Consider the following 15893-nt stretch of genomic DNA (forward strand, 5'->3'; position numbering starts at 1 on the left):
TCAATTAAGCCGATCTACGTTTCCGAAGCTGACAGGCACACATACAAGAAAACAAGGAAAAAGGAGGAACAAAAAAATATATAGATATAAAGAAAAAAAAAACAGAACCGGAGCGACTTCGGCTACTAAAATATAAATTGTTCTCCCGTGGTCTCGACCCTAGGCTCTCGACATTAACAGCAATAATAGTACCCGGTTTCAACCTCTGTAGTTCCCTATAAAATCAGTTAATAACAGCGTCCCATTTTCTCTCTGCGGCGAGTGCGGTATTAATTATGCAGTTCGATAATCCTTAATCATCAAATTGGTAACGTTCGAACTATCGATAATAATAGAGTATAAGGTAGCGGTAGTAGACACATTTCTATTACAATCTATTACTTCGCAACAGCGCTTGCACCAAGTGTTTCATTTCCTTCTCTTTCCCGTTTGGTCGGTATTTATAATATACTATGTATATAATCTATATATATCATCTGTCGACCATCCCCGTACGAAGAAAGGACGGTTAAAAAAATAAAGACGGAAAACGGATTTTCTTTTCTTCCCCTTTAAAAAAATAAAAAAAGAAAATTGCTCCGCTTCTACACGGGTTATACGAGTTCACCTGAGACGCGGTCGCCTGACTTGCCAGACCCGCCATCTTTGCGGCGGGCCGCGCGAATCAATTCGGACTCTACATCATCCGGCGACACATTATTCCAATCGGTTTGCATGCAGCTGTCCGCTTTCCTCTACTCTTTCTATTTCATTTCTTCGTCGCGCTCTTTAAAACGTTTATAGTTAATAATTCTTATTTGACGTTGCACTTTCATTGACTAGTTTTGTGATTTGCAGCGTATTCGCGAGCGTACCCGAGCAATTATACTCACCCCCACGCTTCCCACCCGCCCTCCCAATGTACCTGAGTGCAAACTACTCTCGTTCAGAGCAATCGGACGTCGACTCGTTCCCCCCGAGCTTCCTTCTTCCTCTTCTTCATCCGTTTCTTTTATTCCCACCGGTTCGTTTCCGTTGCCATACTCCTTTCCTTCCTTCCTCTCCGTGATCCGATCACCGGGACTAATTTTCCTATTTCCACGATCAACGACCCTCTTCCGTCATCGGCCGAGTCCCCGTGGCGTCTGTCCTCCTTCCGTGATCCAACAGCAAAACCATCAAATCTAGAAAAGTAGACTCGATGAATAAGACTCGAGAACCGCGGTTCCTTCACGATCGAAGATCCTTTAAAACGTCTGCGGTCCGTCGAATCCAGAGAATCTCCAGTGATGGCCCTGTGAAGCGTACAGCTCCACTGGAGATCCTTTCATCCGCGGAGTCAGAGAACGCGCGTAATTGACAACTATTACGAACGGATCGCCCCGTTGACCCAGCGGGGATCAATGGGATCAACCCTTTGTAATCTCCACTCAGAGGATCCTCTCGGATACTGGTGCGCTGTCAATCGCATCGCGGGGACTCGGGGACTTTAGACAGCCGGTCGAATGCGACGCGGGATGGGAATGACGGCGTTGACCAACGATGAAGGTGGAAAGGTGGATCCTGCGACGACACCTTTCGTAAACGCTTCTTCGTTCGCTCGTTCCCATCTTCCTCCATTTCGAGACGTCTCCCTTGCGAACCACATTGTGTGCCACTCGCGGATTACTCGAGGAACCATGCTGACTTCCCTATCCCCTCCTCGGCCTGAATGGTATTACAGGTAACGACGAACGGCAACCTCGGAGACGTCCTCTTTTATTGTGGCACTGTGTCCGTTACCGAGTGGTTCGACTGCTGGAACGCCTTCAGGTTCAACTCGGCCTTGTGCTCTCGCGCGATGTGCCGTCTGACCGTGTTGTTCCGCGTGAACGTCCGCGAGCAGAACGGGCACGGCACTCTGATGCCCTGGTGACGCTGCCTGATGTGGGCTCGCAGATTCGTCTCGTAACCGTACAGTCTCTCACAGAATGGACACTTCAGCTTCTTGCCTGGAATGGGGAAATGATCACGGTTACGGTTTGCTGATGGTATTGATGATTGTATTAGGTTGGCTCAGTAGGTTGTTCGAAACAGTATATCTTAGTACAGAATATATTTCACCAATGAAAATGAGGATCATCAGCAGCCACAAATTTTCGCTAGCAAAAGCAAGTTTATTTATTTTAGTAATATAGATCACAACTATTATCTTCAAAGCTGTGTTATTTTTAATAATTGACTAGGAAATAGAAATTCCACGTTCATTCTAGATCGATGTTCGTAAACATAATATTTAATTCTGACTGGAAAAAAGAAAATAATACTTATATTTATTAAATTTAGCTTGAAAATTTCATCAGGAGTTCAACATGATATTATAAGGCAAGGGGTTGTCAAGAACAGATTCTTTATTATCAACCGTAGGTACGAGAAAAAAGAAGTGAACCGCCTATTCGGCTTTAAGAATGAAGTTCCCAACAGGCCAATGGCATCCAGATTGTCGGCACGTGTAAGGCCGCCGAAGAACGCGACGAGCTCCACCTTTGTCGATCGAATCTCGTCGAAGGGCGTCATTTACACAAATAATACTGTTTTCCTTAGGCGATGCGGAACCGATCATTAATTCCCGGAGCTGGCGTTTACGCGGCCCGACCATGACTGTTTCGAATTCATTTCGGTTTACTAAGCGTCTCACGAAAATCCTCAGGTAAGAAACAACTAATTCGATACTATCCTCGCGGCAAAACCGTGCGAACAAACGACAATCTTGTTATTATCGATACGGGAATTAGAAAAATTACCGATACCGTACTGGGAACTTTATTTCATAATATCTGAAAGACCGAGAGAATTCTTCAATAGGTTAAAACAGAATTCTTTAGAAGAATGCTAATTGTAGATTCTTTAGGAGGTTCTGAATAGCTTCTAATTTCTGATAATTATACACCTCTGATGTAACCAGGCAAAGACGATTACGACGACTATGCCTGGGAAATGGAATCGAAAGTTCATAGTAATATTTTTAAATATCTTCGTTTGAAGAAATTGTTGAAATGAAATCGTGTCTGTGTAACATGTGCTTCTTCTACTTATAGTAAACATCGTTTCTGCTAATATTGTATCCATACCTTGACAATTTTAGCATTTCGTACTGGCTTGCAAAGTGGTACGTTGTAAATTAACTTAATAAAAATTAAATTAAAATAAAAATTCTGATTTAATCATATTGCCATGCTCGTAAGAAATATACGTGATCTTATACATGAAAGAATTTCTCTTTTTACTAACTCCAATTTTACAATAACAAAAATACAAGATCTGAAAAACACCGATTACTTTTAAATTTTGAAAATTGTATTTAATACGAGTAGGAAATAAAAAAACAAATCAATAACACAAAAAATAATTCACAAAAATCTCAAACAGTAAAACACAAAAACTCTTTGCACTCGAAAATATTTTTCATTATAAATATCTGTTATATTCTAATGAAATATTGATAATATTATGTGTAACTAACATAAAGAAAAATCCTGCATAAATTAAGAATCACAACTATTTTACTTCTATGTTTTATATCTTGATAACATATACAAAATCTAATATTGAATTTCAACATTCAACATTCTGCTGCATTGAAACAAATGTCGTGTTGCCTTCCGAGTGCGAAGGGTTAAAACAAAGATTCCGGGCAGGATTGCAAAATTGGATTAGATCAGTGTTCGCCTTCGAAACGATTTACGTCTGTTTAATTCCGTTCGAAGTAACCGCGAACAATGCAACCACAGAGAATCCATTATCACGAAGTCACAGGATATCCAAGGCTGACCGCGTCCGCTCTGTCTCGCCGCAACCACGCGCGTGCACGCTACAACACGCGGAACCGCCCCGGCTTTTCGGCGAGTCGCAGCTAAAAATAGAGGCCATGGGCCATCCTAGAAAAAGTAAACGGAGCCGCGGGGCTCGATTTCGTGCAGCTGACTAGGAAATTCACAAAGGATCGTTGCCGAAACAAAGGCGAATTCGTGAAGACGTTCTACGCGGAACTGTGGGAGGGGGTTAGGGCCCGGAGGAAATGTGCGAGCCGAAGACAGAAGCTGACAGGGGGTTAGGAAGGGGGAGAAGCGCCGTTAGAGACGCAGTCCAACGTGGGACAGAGACGAATAGATATAAGGGAAAAAAGAGGACGAGAGGAGAGAATGATGAAGGAGGACTAAAGGACACGAATAGGGGAGGAAATGAGACAGAAATCGACGGTTAGGGGAGGGGTGAACAGGTATGGAAGAAGGCCGCGGGGTACGTCCGCCCCTGAGACATTGCAGAAGCGAAAACATCGTGTAAATGTGTGTCCAAGCGATGAAAATAATGTGATAAGCCATCCAGAGATCGAATCTATGGTTTTCATTGCAGACTGTTTTAACCAGTTACCTGTGCTGTCCTCTATGAAAAGTGTGCACATAAATTCCACATCTAAATTTGCACTGTACATCGTCTTTTATATAATATATTGTTTTGTTTGTTCATTTCATTTCGTCCCGTTCTCTGAATATTTTAAATATCTTGAACTTTACGAATATAGTTTGATATTCAGTAAAATTGCGATTTAAGTGGCAACTATTTGTAAGTAACTACTTCTTCCGCTTGATGAGTATACTCGTAGCAACGCGAAATATTGTCAATATTGACTAAGTGAAAATGTTCTATAAATTATGTAGAACAATTTTTCTCGGTTGAAGCTGCATCTACGTTTCCACGGAGTTCTAAAAATTTACACAAATTGCTTCTATATATAAGATAAAAAGGTTAATCCTCTCTGAATGCTAAAAAAATTGTAGTTTAAGAAAATCTTAAAATGGATAGTGGCAACATGTTCTTCCTCATCGCATAGAATTCTCGTCACATTCTAGAATGATACGAAAAGCGAGATTAAAAACATGCTGAGACGTCTATCGCATGATTGGCACTGCACATTTGCTAGAAATACGAAAAAAATGCAACTACAATTTCTCATCGCACTTTTGTTTCTGATTCAACGTGCGTCGCTACCGAGAAACGATCGCTTCCGCGAAAGGCTGCGCCATCTGCCCGGCTGGAAAATTCCGGGCTGCGGATCGCTCAAGCGTGTATCATCGGCGATTATTATGGGACATCCCCCGATTACGGCGGGAGGAGAGCAGACCGATCCGAAACGGACCGCCCGGTGTGTTTCGTGTTTAGACGATTAAATCGAGGAGCATCCCGGCTATCGAGAGTGGATAAGTGTGGCCTGCAGTTGACAGATCTCTCGTGACTGGCCGGATCACGGAAACACGTTTAACGTTCTCGTTTCTTTTTCGCGACCTCGAACACCCGTGATCCTAGCCGTCCCCAGTTGTTAGAAAGTTTCTAATGGGATCACGGACTCGTCGACTTTTTTACCGGTTTACGGCACGGATTATGTTGATTTTATAATGGAATAATAAATCCGTTTTTATTTAACTAAGACAATAGGTAAGTACAAAGTCTTCTCGGCACAACAGATCGGGACGTAACGTGAAACTACATTAGCTTATTTTATAAATATTGTCACGGAGATTGGATAATTTATAAATATTAATGGATTATAGTTTTACCCAGTTGAATCCATAGACGGCTGTCATTGCTAATTACGTTCTCAATAGATTGTTAAAAACAGAGGCAGCTTTGCGGTTAACCCATTCGCGAGACAGTCATTTTGTATGCTTTGTAGACAAAATGGGCTTAGACTATACAGTAGGAATAACCCAGAAAATACTTAATAGTTGATTAGATGCTGCGACGGTATGGCATTACAGAGCAAAACGGAAAATATAACGTAGTAATATTTATTAACGACAGAATACTAACATATGCTTCGAGCCTGACAGGTTATTCTGCGCGAATCGCGATTTTGTGTATTTGGAAAAAATATTTCAAATCCGTGTACGGTAAACGATTTAATTTTGTTACGGTCTAGTTTATTTAGCTTATTCAGTTTATAATTGATGATATTATTGGAAATGTTCAATATTGTTGTATTGGAAATATAAAGATATATTAGCAACAAGAAAGTGATTTGCTTAGGAATCTTTACGTGTGTTTTTCATATTTTGGTACAGTCCAAGAGTTTTACTCGGGAGTCTGTATTTCGCAGTAACCAAAGTAGTAACAGAAAATAAGCAAGACCCAATGTCTTGTAGTAGAATGCGTAGTAGTATCAGACACGAGGCGTTATTTCTGGACGGTCTGGAAGAGATATAATTCGGTGGTGAGTATTTTTATGATGTATGCATGTATTATATATTGCAGCGCGACTCATTCTGATCAATTATGTATTTTTACCGATACTTCTTGGAATTTTATTTGTCGATTAAATATAAATCCTTTTTACTGCGTTTTTCATGAATTTTCGTGAGTTTTACGTCCCTTTTTGAACGCTATCTATGTAAAACCAACACAATAGGGTCGACAATAATCACATTTCCATTTTCTTAGCACTCTAGTGTTCATTTGACCTTATTCGATTTACTCGCATTCTCATTTTGTTAAGAACAGGTACTTCTAATATTGAAAATGATATGATTGACATACGTCCCTGAAAGATTAACCCCTTACCATACAATAACGACTGTGACTCACAACGAATATTTCTAAATTAATATAATAAAAATTAATTGTTCATTGCCCACGGGTCAAAGTAAACAACTATTTTGCTATTACCAATTGAATATCGTCAAAGCATTAAGTGCCAGAGAAAGTTCATGCGGTTTTCATGTTAGCAATGAATTGATGTGCGATTTCAATTAGTATTTTACTAATATAATCTATGAAATTAGTACCAGAGTAGCAAGTTATGTTTATACCGTTGTTATCAAATCAAATAAAATTATTTCATAAAATTCGTCTGTGCGTATGAATTTTAGTTTAACCCTTTCGTCCCGAATGGTACACATAGGTATCACGAACATTTTAAATTACCGGAGAGCTAGAAAATACCTAGATAAAGGAAAACTGTATCAGACGGGGATCCTTACTTATTCCTGACCGCTTAAGTGCTAATCAGCTGTCAGTACATGTGTTTTAATTGATTAGCGCGCAGCCGTAAGTTTCTTTTCACAAAATTTATATTAAAAATATGTATATTCAGGAACGAAAGGGTTAAAATCTCGCACGAACTTTTTTCGAAAATAAACATACGCGTACAGTGAAATGAAAAATTTGTTTGCGTTCCTTCCAAACTATCGATACTAACATGTTACACGAGCTTAGTACCAAAAGTACATAATACGACAAGGGGTTAACCCCTTGCCCTATGATTCCTTTGTAAACTGTGATCGGTCTAACTACTTTGTTCTTAAAAATTTATTGAAAATGAGAGAAAATTCCAGTCTTTTTCTATGTCATCGTGTGCTCTAAGGTATAATCATTGATAACAGAGGAATAATATGTAATTTGCATTCGAAAAAATTAAATAATATTTATGTTTGCTCAATGCCACTTGAAATCTTCACCACGAGTCTGACACGATATTGTAGGACAAGGGGTTAAAAAGACCTATGCAACAAGCCCGCGCAACGTGTCGACGCAAGGGTCGTCCTCGTTTCCTTCCTAGTTCCTCGAAAACACAGGGACCCTGAAACCCTGTTCGCGGGCGGACGGGAAAACACGAGATTCCCAGGCCGGCCTTCGATTCCCATGCGTGTTTGGCTGTGGAGCCATCGAAGCGAGGAAATTCCGCAACGGTCAGGCAGCGTACACGAGAAAATGGAAAGATTCGATGGAGGAGACGCGGCAGCGGCTTGGCTTCAAGGTCTTCCCCCAGCCGCCCACCGGCTACGCCTGACCCTTTTCCCTTTTCGGACGGAGCGGATCCAGCCGGAGGAGCGACACGAAGAAAGTTTTCGATACAACCCTACCACAACCCATGGCAACTTCCATCGATCGATCGAGCACAGGCTGAATATTTTCAATTTTTGCCTTTCCTTTAGTATCAGTTTTACTAAGAAGAGTTGATCGTTTAATTTGTATACCTTTATTTTATAACTAATTATTTAGCTGGTTATGGTAGGAATAGCTATATATAAAGTGCCGATAGTTTAGTGTTCTTCTTAACTTAAAGAAAATATTAACTTAACTCTTTGCACTCGAAGGTTCTTTATTAGACGTATTTGATATTCCCTGATGAAATACGAATGACATTTCTTAAAACTAGGTTAACGGAAAATCATACATAAATTAAGGAGCAAAGCTATTTAATTGCAATAATTCACATGTTGATACATTATACGAAGTTTTATTAAATATTGAACTTTATGACTTCGCTGTGTCGAATTAGGTAGCGACCATCAAGTAGAACTACTTTTTTTCTAGGAACTATTCATTTCAAATTTGATTGAAAGTTTGAATAGTGATTGGTTTTTTCGGGAAAAATAAAATCTGTGTGTGGAAGAAATGAATTTGAATTTATACAACGCGCGTTGTTTCACGACCAATTGTATCTGCCCATTGTTCACTGTTTCTGAAATTAATGTATTCATGTCTATGTGACCTCCAATATTATGCAATTAACAATGTATCAATGTCAATATGATTATGACTAATTATTATTGATTTAATAACTTTCCACGATAAAAGTAACGCACCGTAAATCACTCGGTTGATTCACAATGCATGAGAGATTAAATCGAAGCATCGAACAGGATTCGAATTCGAAGCAGGTGTGTATTGTGCACCTGTCACTGCAAGTGATTCAACTGACTAGATTAGATTACTGACCTGTTCAGATTCTCGAATTTCACATATACCTGCAGCATTCACCGAAGTCGCTTGGCATATTAATAGATCGTGTTGCTTTTAATATTCCAGTTAAATTAATTATATTAAAATATACCAACATGAATTTGTTTCGATTAAATTATTGGACAAGACAATACTCAAATTGTTTTCCTACAAGTTACAAAAGATGTCTCAGCTTTAATTGCCTGTAATACAGTAATTATCTCTGAACAATAATAGGAAATGTCAATTCTGATAAATTAGTTCTGTCATTAATATTCCCTATGTGCTTTTGATAGATCGCAGATTCTTGTATGTACAAAATTCCAAGCGTCAAGAATATGAATAATCCGAAACTTCTTAAACGTTGAAACAAAGTACATTTCACGATATAAAGCCGCGGCTTTCTTCGCTGAACAAATTATATACACCAAATATATACAGATTCTTGAGAGTTCGAGATGTTATCGAATGCTTCTCATCGAGTCTTCCTGCTTTCAAAATAGCACCGGTCGCAACAGTCACCCCGAACGAAACTTTTCCTGCTCGCTAAAAAATTCTCAGGCAAGATTTACGCCACGGCTGAACCAAAAAAAACCGTTTCCTCTCCAAGAATATTTCCGTTCCTCCCTGTAAATCACTCCTCTGGTGAAGATCCCTCGACGTGGTCCACTCGTGCCGTAGATAAAAGCTGCTAAAAACCTTAATCGCGGAGCAATCGATCAAACGACATCGGTAATTCACGTGATTCGCGGGGAATGTTTTAACCACGAGTCATCATGGCGTGCTCACACTAATTGAACGAATGTTATTCTGCTCGCTATTACGACAAAATGGAAGTTCAAACTAGAATTTGTTCATTTTTCCCCAAATGCTAAATAAATGCTCGATCTATTTTAATACGTTAAGTGCCATGTCAATCACTAGTGACCGACGCTTTTGAATTACTTGAAAACAATCGTAACGTGCAAGATAACCAACGTGGAATGGAAATGTTTAATAACGTAACGAAATTGATAATATCGTAATGCAAAGATTCGAATGCCAAATAATGAATAATTGTTCTTGCTTTTCTTTGCTATAAAAAAATAACTCTACGGAAAAATGGTCAAAATTTTCGTGGCGCTTAACATGTTAAAGACAAACGTTACACAACTGCCACGGCGGTCACCGATGACTGCAGCTTCCAAATTACTTAAATACAATTATAATTTGCCAGATAACTGATGTCGAATGAAAATGTTCAATACCGTAAATAACTAGAGAACAGTGTAACGTAATAACTGCGATACAACATAATAAGTAACTGTTCCTTCTTACCTTTGCTACAAAAGAATAAGCGATACATAAAACTCTGAAGTCTTTCGTGGTAATCAACGTGTTACAATTACATATTATCCCTCTTATTATTTTTCATTACATTAATTATCCTGTTAGCTTATTTGAAATCGCTTGCATTCGCTGGAAACGTATATAACTTAGCTACCATTTACACCAAATGAGCACGAATTTGTCAAAACACTTCTTATTGTTTTCGTTCAGCAATTTTATTGCTTCTTACTGATTTTGTTTACTTCGAGTACTCCCCAATCATTCAGTGTTTCATACAGATGCCGATAAAAGTTTCAGCCGAATCAGTTGAGCAGTTCCGCAGTTAAAAGCAGAAATCCAAATGGATCTATCTTTCCGTTGCACAGCATCCCGTGGCCATGATTCTCACTCGTCGATGACATAACTCGACCGAAAGCCAAAATAAAGAGCAGTTTTCCACGTGCGTCCGGACGAAAGGAGTCTCCGGCTCGTCTCGTCTCGTGGGAAATCTACGAATCCCTCGCGATGCTGCGCGGCGAGAACTCGGTCGGTCCAGGGGGAAGAGGAGCGCCGGCCGCGTTCCTCAAGATCGCGTGAGGGAGAAGGAGGAGTTCGATGGATCGTGGATCGGCCAGACCTTGACACATTTCGTTCGGTGGCGCCAAATTGGTCGCCGCGCGGACCGAATAAGAGGAGAGAGACAAAGGAATCATAGCTTAGAGAGGGAAAGGGGAAGATTCTGACAGTGTACGATGGTGAAGTACGGTTTGCCGGCAAAAATATCGCTTTCTAAGGGTAGTAGTTAGATTTAATAGTTGAGAATGTTGGTTTTTATTTAAAAGATCATCTCTCGAGACTCGTGGTTGCAAATATATTCATCAGCTTGGCTCAGTATTAAGAATGAGTTACTTAGGGCTGATTATTAAAGCTACTTTGTATCGAAATTCAAGATCTTCAATAAAACTAAAAATTTCATTTCAAGCCTGGTGTTTAATCGATGAGTGCTCTGACACTTCCCAACAAAACTAAATGGGTTTCAAACAATCACTTCTCTTAACATCTACACTAACAACCTCTACAGTCAACGAACCCCATAATCCTACCATCAACATCGATCACCGAATCGATTCATCCAAACCAACTAAAACCGAATCAGAGAAGCAAAACCCGATTTAAGAAACCTTTGTTCTACAATTCGTCGTTTGAACAATACAAGTCTACCGCGTATCGGCAACACAGGTGATCCGTTTCTCGCGAAATTTCACGAAAACCGTCGAATGAGGAACCTATCCAGCTTTCACAAGATGAGAAAGGAAGACGAGGGTAGCAGAAGGAGTAGGAAAAGGGAGCAGGACAGCGAAGAAAATCAATGTCAGCGAGGGAACGTGGCCTGCAGCTTGAAATCGGGGGTGGCCGCCCTCCCTTTTCCTTGGAGCCCCCGGTCGATCCCTTTGCTGCAAGGAATGCCAGCCCTCCCTCTTGTACCCCTCGTCAGAGACCATAGGAAAACCATAACCTGCACAACGGTCCACTTCCGAGACCCCATCGCATCGAATCGGAATACTCCTGTGTCGAGGAGCAAGCTGCTGCCAGCTCTGATCCCGTTGTTCTCGCTTCTTCTTCGTCGCGTGTCGCCTATCATGTTCTCCTTCCCTCTCTGCGAGCGACTATCTCGTCACTTCTGATTTCAGCTTAAAGGTGACGCGCTCGCTCGCTCGCTGACCAACGACGCGTTGAATTATTTATGGAGATCGACGATCTCGATGCGCTCGCCGCCACGGAGACACCGTATTTGGGGAAATGGCTTCGAGAGTCCTGTCCCTGTCAGGAAGCCGTTGAACCAAGGTCGAGTTCAAGTTCTCGATTCGTCATGTTTACATCCCATCGATAATGGACGAGTCTCTTTGGCTAACGGAGCTGACGTTAACACGCGACGCAACGACGTGCTCGAGGATCGTCCGGTTGTTGTTCGCTATTGCGCAATTAGAGTTTGGTAGAATTCTGGGTGATTGCTATTGACTTTCGATTAAGGACGATGAATTGGGATTGAAGTACGCGCGAACGAGATGTCGGTGGCGCGATAGTGCAGCCACGTGTGCGGATTGTTATCGCGTGCGAATGGTGTGTGTGAGGTGGTCTTTGACGGAAGTTCGACTGATTAAAGGAATGTGGTATTTTTGGAGCTCTGTGCAGAGTAACCACATGTATTGGATGCTTTTTTGAGCTGCTTTGCGAGCTCTTATGGAAATAATGAGCCACTGCATGTTTATCGATTGTTATAAGGCACTGATTGATTCACTGATTTCCATTTTTTGGGCAGGGTTTCAATTGCGATACTGTATCCTTGATAATTACTAAAATGATAGATATTATTTTTTCTATATTATTGTTGACATAAATAAATGTTTTATCATGATATTTATTCTTTGTTAGTGTACTTTTTTAATGGTAGCGATTGTATATATTATAAAAATCAGCTGTTGTATTTTATAATGCGGTTTGGTAAGTAACAATTTACTTGAAAGTTAAATCAAGTAGATTTGACACTGTATTTATAGCAAATAATAAATATCCATAATATTTACGAAAATATATTTTTATGTATAGCTTCGAATATTTCAATTTCACGAAAACTACCATCGAAAGATTTGTGTTTCTCGCACTCTCATCTAAGGCTTTTGAACAGCGGTGTATTATGTGCACGGAGCGATACTGGAGATAAGCATCTCTTTGATAAATCAGTGACCAAATCTACTACGACAAACTGTAATTTTTATTTGATTTTCACTTGGCGTAATGTTATTCCTTTTAATGTTTGATACTTCCTCAAACAATTCAAATCGCAAATTAATGTTCAAGATATTTTCTGAATCATGACATAATCAGAAAAGAGATAATTGATTGCACAAGTAAGCAAATGTAAAAAAAGAACACAACTCTTTTCTAGAAACTTTTATCTTCCAGAAAATTGAATGTAAATATTTTTCAGATTTATCACATTGAATTGGGCTTGTTTAAAGTGTCTGTTTACTGTTTGCCTTTTCTACTTATTGTGATTCATTGAACGATATTTTCGATTCTTTAGTGGCAATGTACATAGCATAATTAATGATTATATAAAAATCTGTTCAAACCACTCAAATAAACAAATATGCTTAAAATTTATTTATTTTCGGAATTCGATAAATAATTTGTTATCTGTAAAAAATCTCTAAGTATAAATATAATATACTACAAAATTTATTATGTTATAATTGAATTTATCAATTTTTCAATAAATAGATGTGAAAAACAAAAATAAAATCGAGGAGGTCGACAAATATAATAGACAAATAAATTCGTTACGTCGAATTATGATTTCATTTTACACGATCGCAGAATTATTCTTTTCATTCAGAAGAGCAAGTTAGAAGTACGACGTCGCAGAACAAATTTGATAATCCATATCGGTCAGTTTTAACATATTTATTAGTAGCATCACACTACCATCATTTTAATCCAATTCAACGCGAAGGAAATCAAATTACTTTCACATACACTTTTCATTTAAAAACCGTAACTCACAGCTCAATATTACAGGCAAACAAGATTTGCTTGTTACATGTATATATTCAATACATCATAAAGAACATATGCATATTGCCTTTAACAAACCACTGATTACGAAAAGCGTTACTCAAACGAATGGTGGTATCAAACGCGTTAAAAGAACGAAACTACTAGCCACGAAAGTGTCAACAGCTCAGTAGATTCGTCTTAATTTAATCCCTTCTCCTATAATACCGTATCAGACGCAAAATTTTTAATCGAATTCAAGAAACCCTAATGGTACTTACATCACTTAAACGTATTAATATAAATTCGCTATTACATGAATATCAACATAAATCTATAATATCATTTACAAATATTAATACAAATTAAATACCACTTTCTCAAGCACAGTTGTTAAAGAAATCATAGAACAATAGGACGCATATTACATTAGTGCAATCAGTAAACAGTCTCCCCGGTGCAACGATGATATTCCTCGAAGTGAATTGGTTCCCGAAAAAAGACCTCAGAGAAAGAGGGAGGAATGATGCGAAGATTGGAAAAAAAGGAAGAAGACCACGAGGAAAAGAGAAAAAGAAATGTGGGTTGCGGTGCGAGGCACAGAGTCGTCAAAGGCTTTCGTCGAACGCTTCTTTACGTGTGTGTATGTGTGTGTTTGTGTGCGTGTGGCGTGTGTGCGCTCGGCCCACTCCACATAGTTCCGCACACAAACGGCCGGAGAGCACGCGAACCTTGTGCGTTCACGAACTTTTGGCGGCACGTGCACTCACACAGTCGCCCGCGCCGGCTGCACACACAGGCGGCCGGCCCGTCCGTGCACGCACGCATTCGTTTATTGATTGGTGCGTGCCGCGATAGGCTCGGCGCTACAAAATTCGGCGCCCCACACCGGAAAACTCCCGATGCATTCCCGGCCAGGAACCATTTGAATATTTTCCTCCTAGAATCATCCCCTGCGAGCGGACCCAACACATCCTCAGGAAGATTCGATATAGATGACGATATCCAGGTCCCTTTGGCACCATGTATTGTATTCATTTATATGATTCTTGGTCTTGGGAATTTTTCATTAATTTTCTTTTTACTTGTATAGCGGCTTTTTGGATGGAACGCTTTCGTGGCTTGAGGGTGGTTTTCCTGTTCATTTTGGTTCTTGACAGATGAGGGATCAATTGGCTGTTGTGGATATTGTCAGTCAGATTTTGTGCATTTCCAGGATTTTAGAGATTTTGTAATTCGATGTAGTAAAATCTTTGATGAAGTTCGGGGTTAGTTCTTCGATGTAACGTGACCGATGATATAGATTTTATGCTCTACGCTCTGGTATATTTATTTCGAAAATATCCTTTTTTGTACGGTATTTAGATACATTGGAGTTTGTCCATTAATGTTGATGTGTTTATGAGCTTTAAATTGGAATTAATTTGAATTATGCTTTTGCTCGAGAAACGCATAGTTGAATAGGGGTTGCGGCAGGGTGAAAGTGGCATTCTAGAGCTGGGTCAGTGCGGGTTGATACTCTTCATTAGATTTGGTGCAAACTGCACATGTAATTTACTTAGTAAATAATATAGTAATTAAAATAAAGATAATTTAATAAGAAAATACGTATAAACATATTACATATAAATTTTACTGTATTAACTTTCTGAGACTTCAAGTTGATGACTTCAGACTTTCGTTCTCATTGGGAGTTAAGCGTGTTGAAGGAAGCCTGTAGTTAAATGATTCTCTATCGAATTTCTCTTTCGTGTTTCTCGTCTATCGCGGGTGCTGGTCGCGCGCGAATACGCCATCGCAGAACCGCGTGTGCTGCAGTAAATTTGCACCCACGCCTGGCCGTCGCCCAATTCGATCTACCCTCTACCACGAAAATATTCGTAGCCGTTCGCGAGCAACTGCCGCTACCTCGTGGCTGTTTTCCGAACATTGCACAATGTCACGCGGGCTAGTTCTTTTTACTTCGACAGAGAACCGGCCAGCACTTCTTGCACCGACATCAGCCAAACGCCGGTGGCATTCTAGTATATTTCATGCATTTCTTTCCATAAAAGTATCTCTGTTTTGTGGACATGTTATTTCGATCTATTTAGATTCGAAAAACAAGAATCATTTATTCACTGCGATGTGACTATTCCCATTCTCCCTTGAAACTTACAGCAAAACAATTAATTAGGATGGAACAAGCTATTTCTACCGTCACTTAACACTACAACTACCGATCAGTTAAACTGACTTTTTGAAATTTCCCTATAGAAAAATCAACAGAGAATCTGCTGAGACTTTAATTGATT

At 39.6% G+C, this 15893-nt stretch overlaps 1 protein-coding gene across 3 annotated transcripts in view; it reads right to left on the bottom strand.

Annotated features, from left to right (window-relative positions):
• Positions 1-898: 898 nt before the first annotated feature.
• The window catches only part of chinmo (Chronologically inappropriate morphogenesis), a 75925-nt gene continuing 60930 nt past the window's right edge, over positions 899-15893 (bottom strand). For all 3 annotated transcript variants that reach the window (XM_031982790.2, XM_031982789.2, XM_031982788.1), the window contains exon 7: positions 899-1970. In XM_031982790.2, coding sequence (XP_031838650.1) covers positions 1738-1970 — 233 coding nt within the window. In that variant the 3' untranslated portion in view covers positions 899-1737. The remainder of the gene's footprint in view (positions 1971-15893) is intronic.

This window comes from Nomia melanderi, chromosome 10 (assembly GCF_051020985.1).
Source record: "Nomia melanderi isolate GNS246 chromosome 10, iyNomMela1, whole genome shotgun sequence".
NCBI classification, from domain to species: Eukaryota; Metazoa; Arthropoda; class Insecta; order Hymenoptera; family Halictidae; genus Nomia; species Nomia melanderi.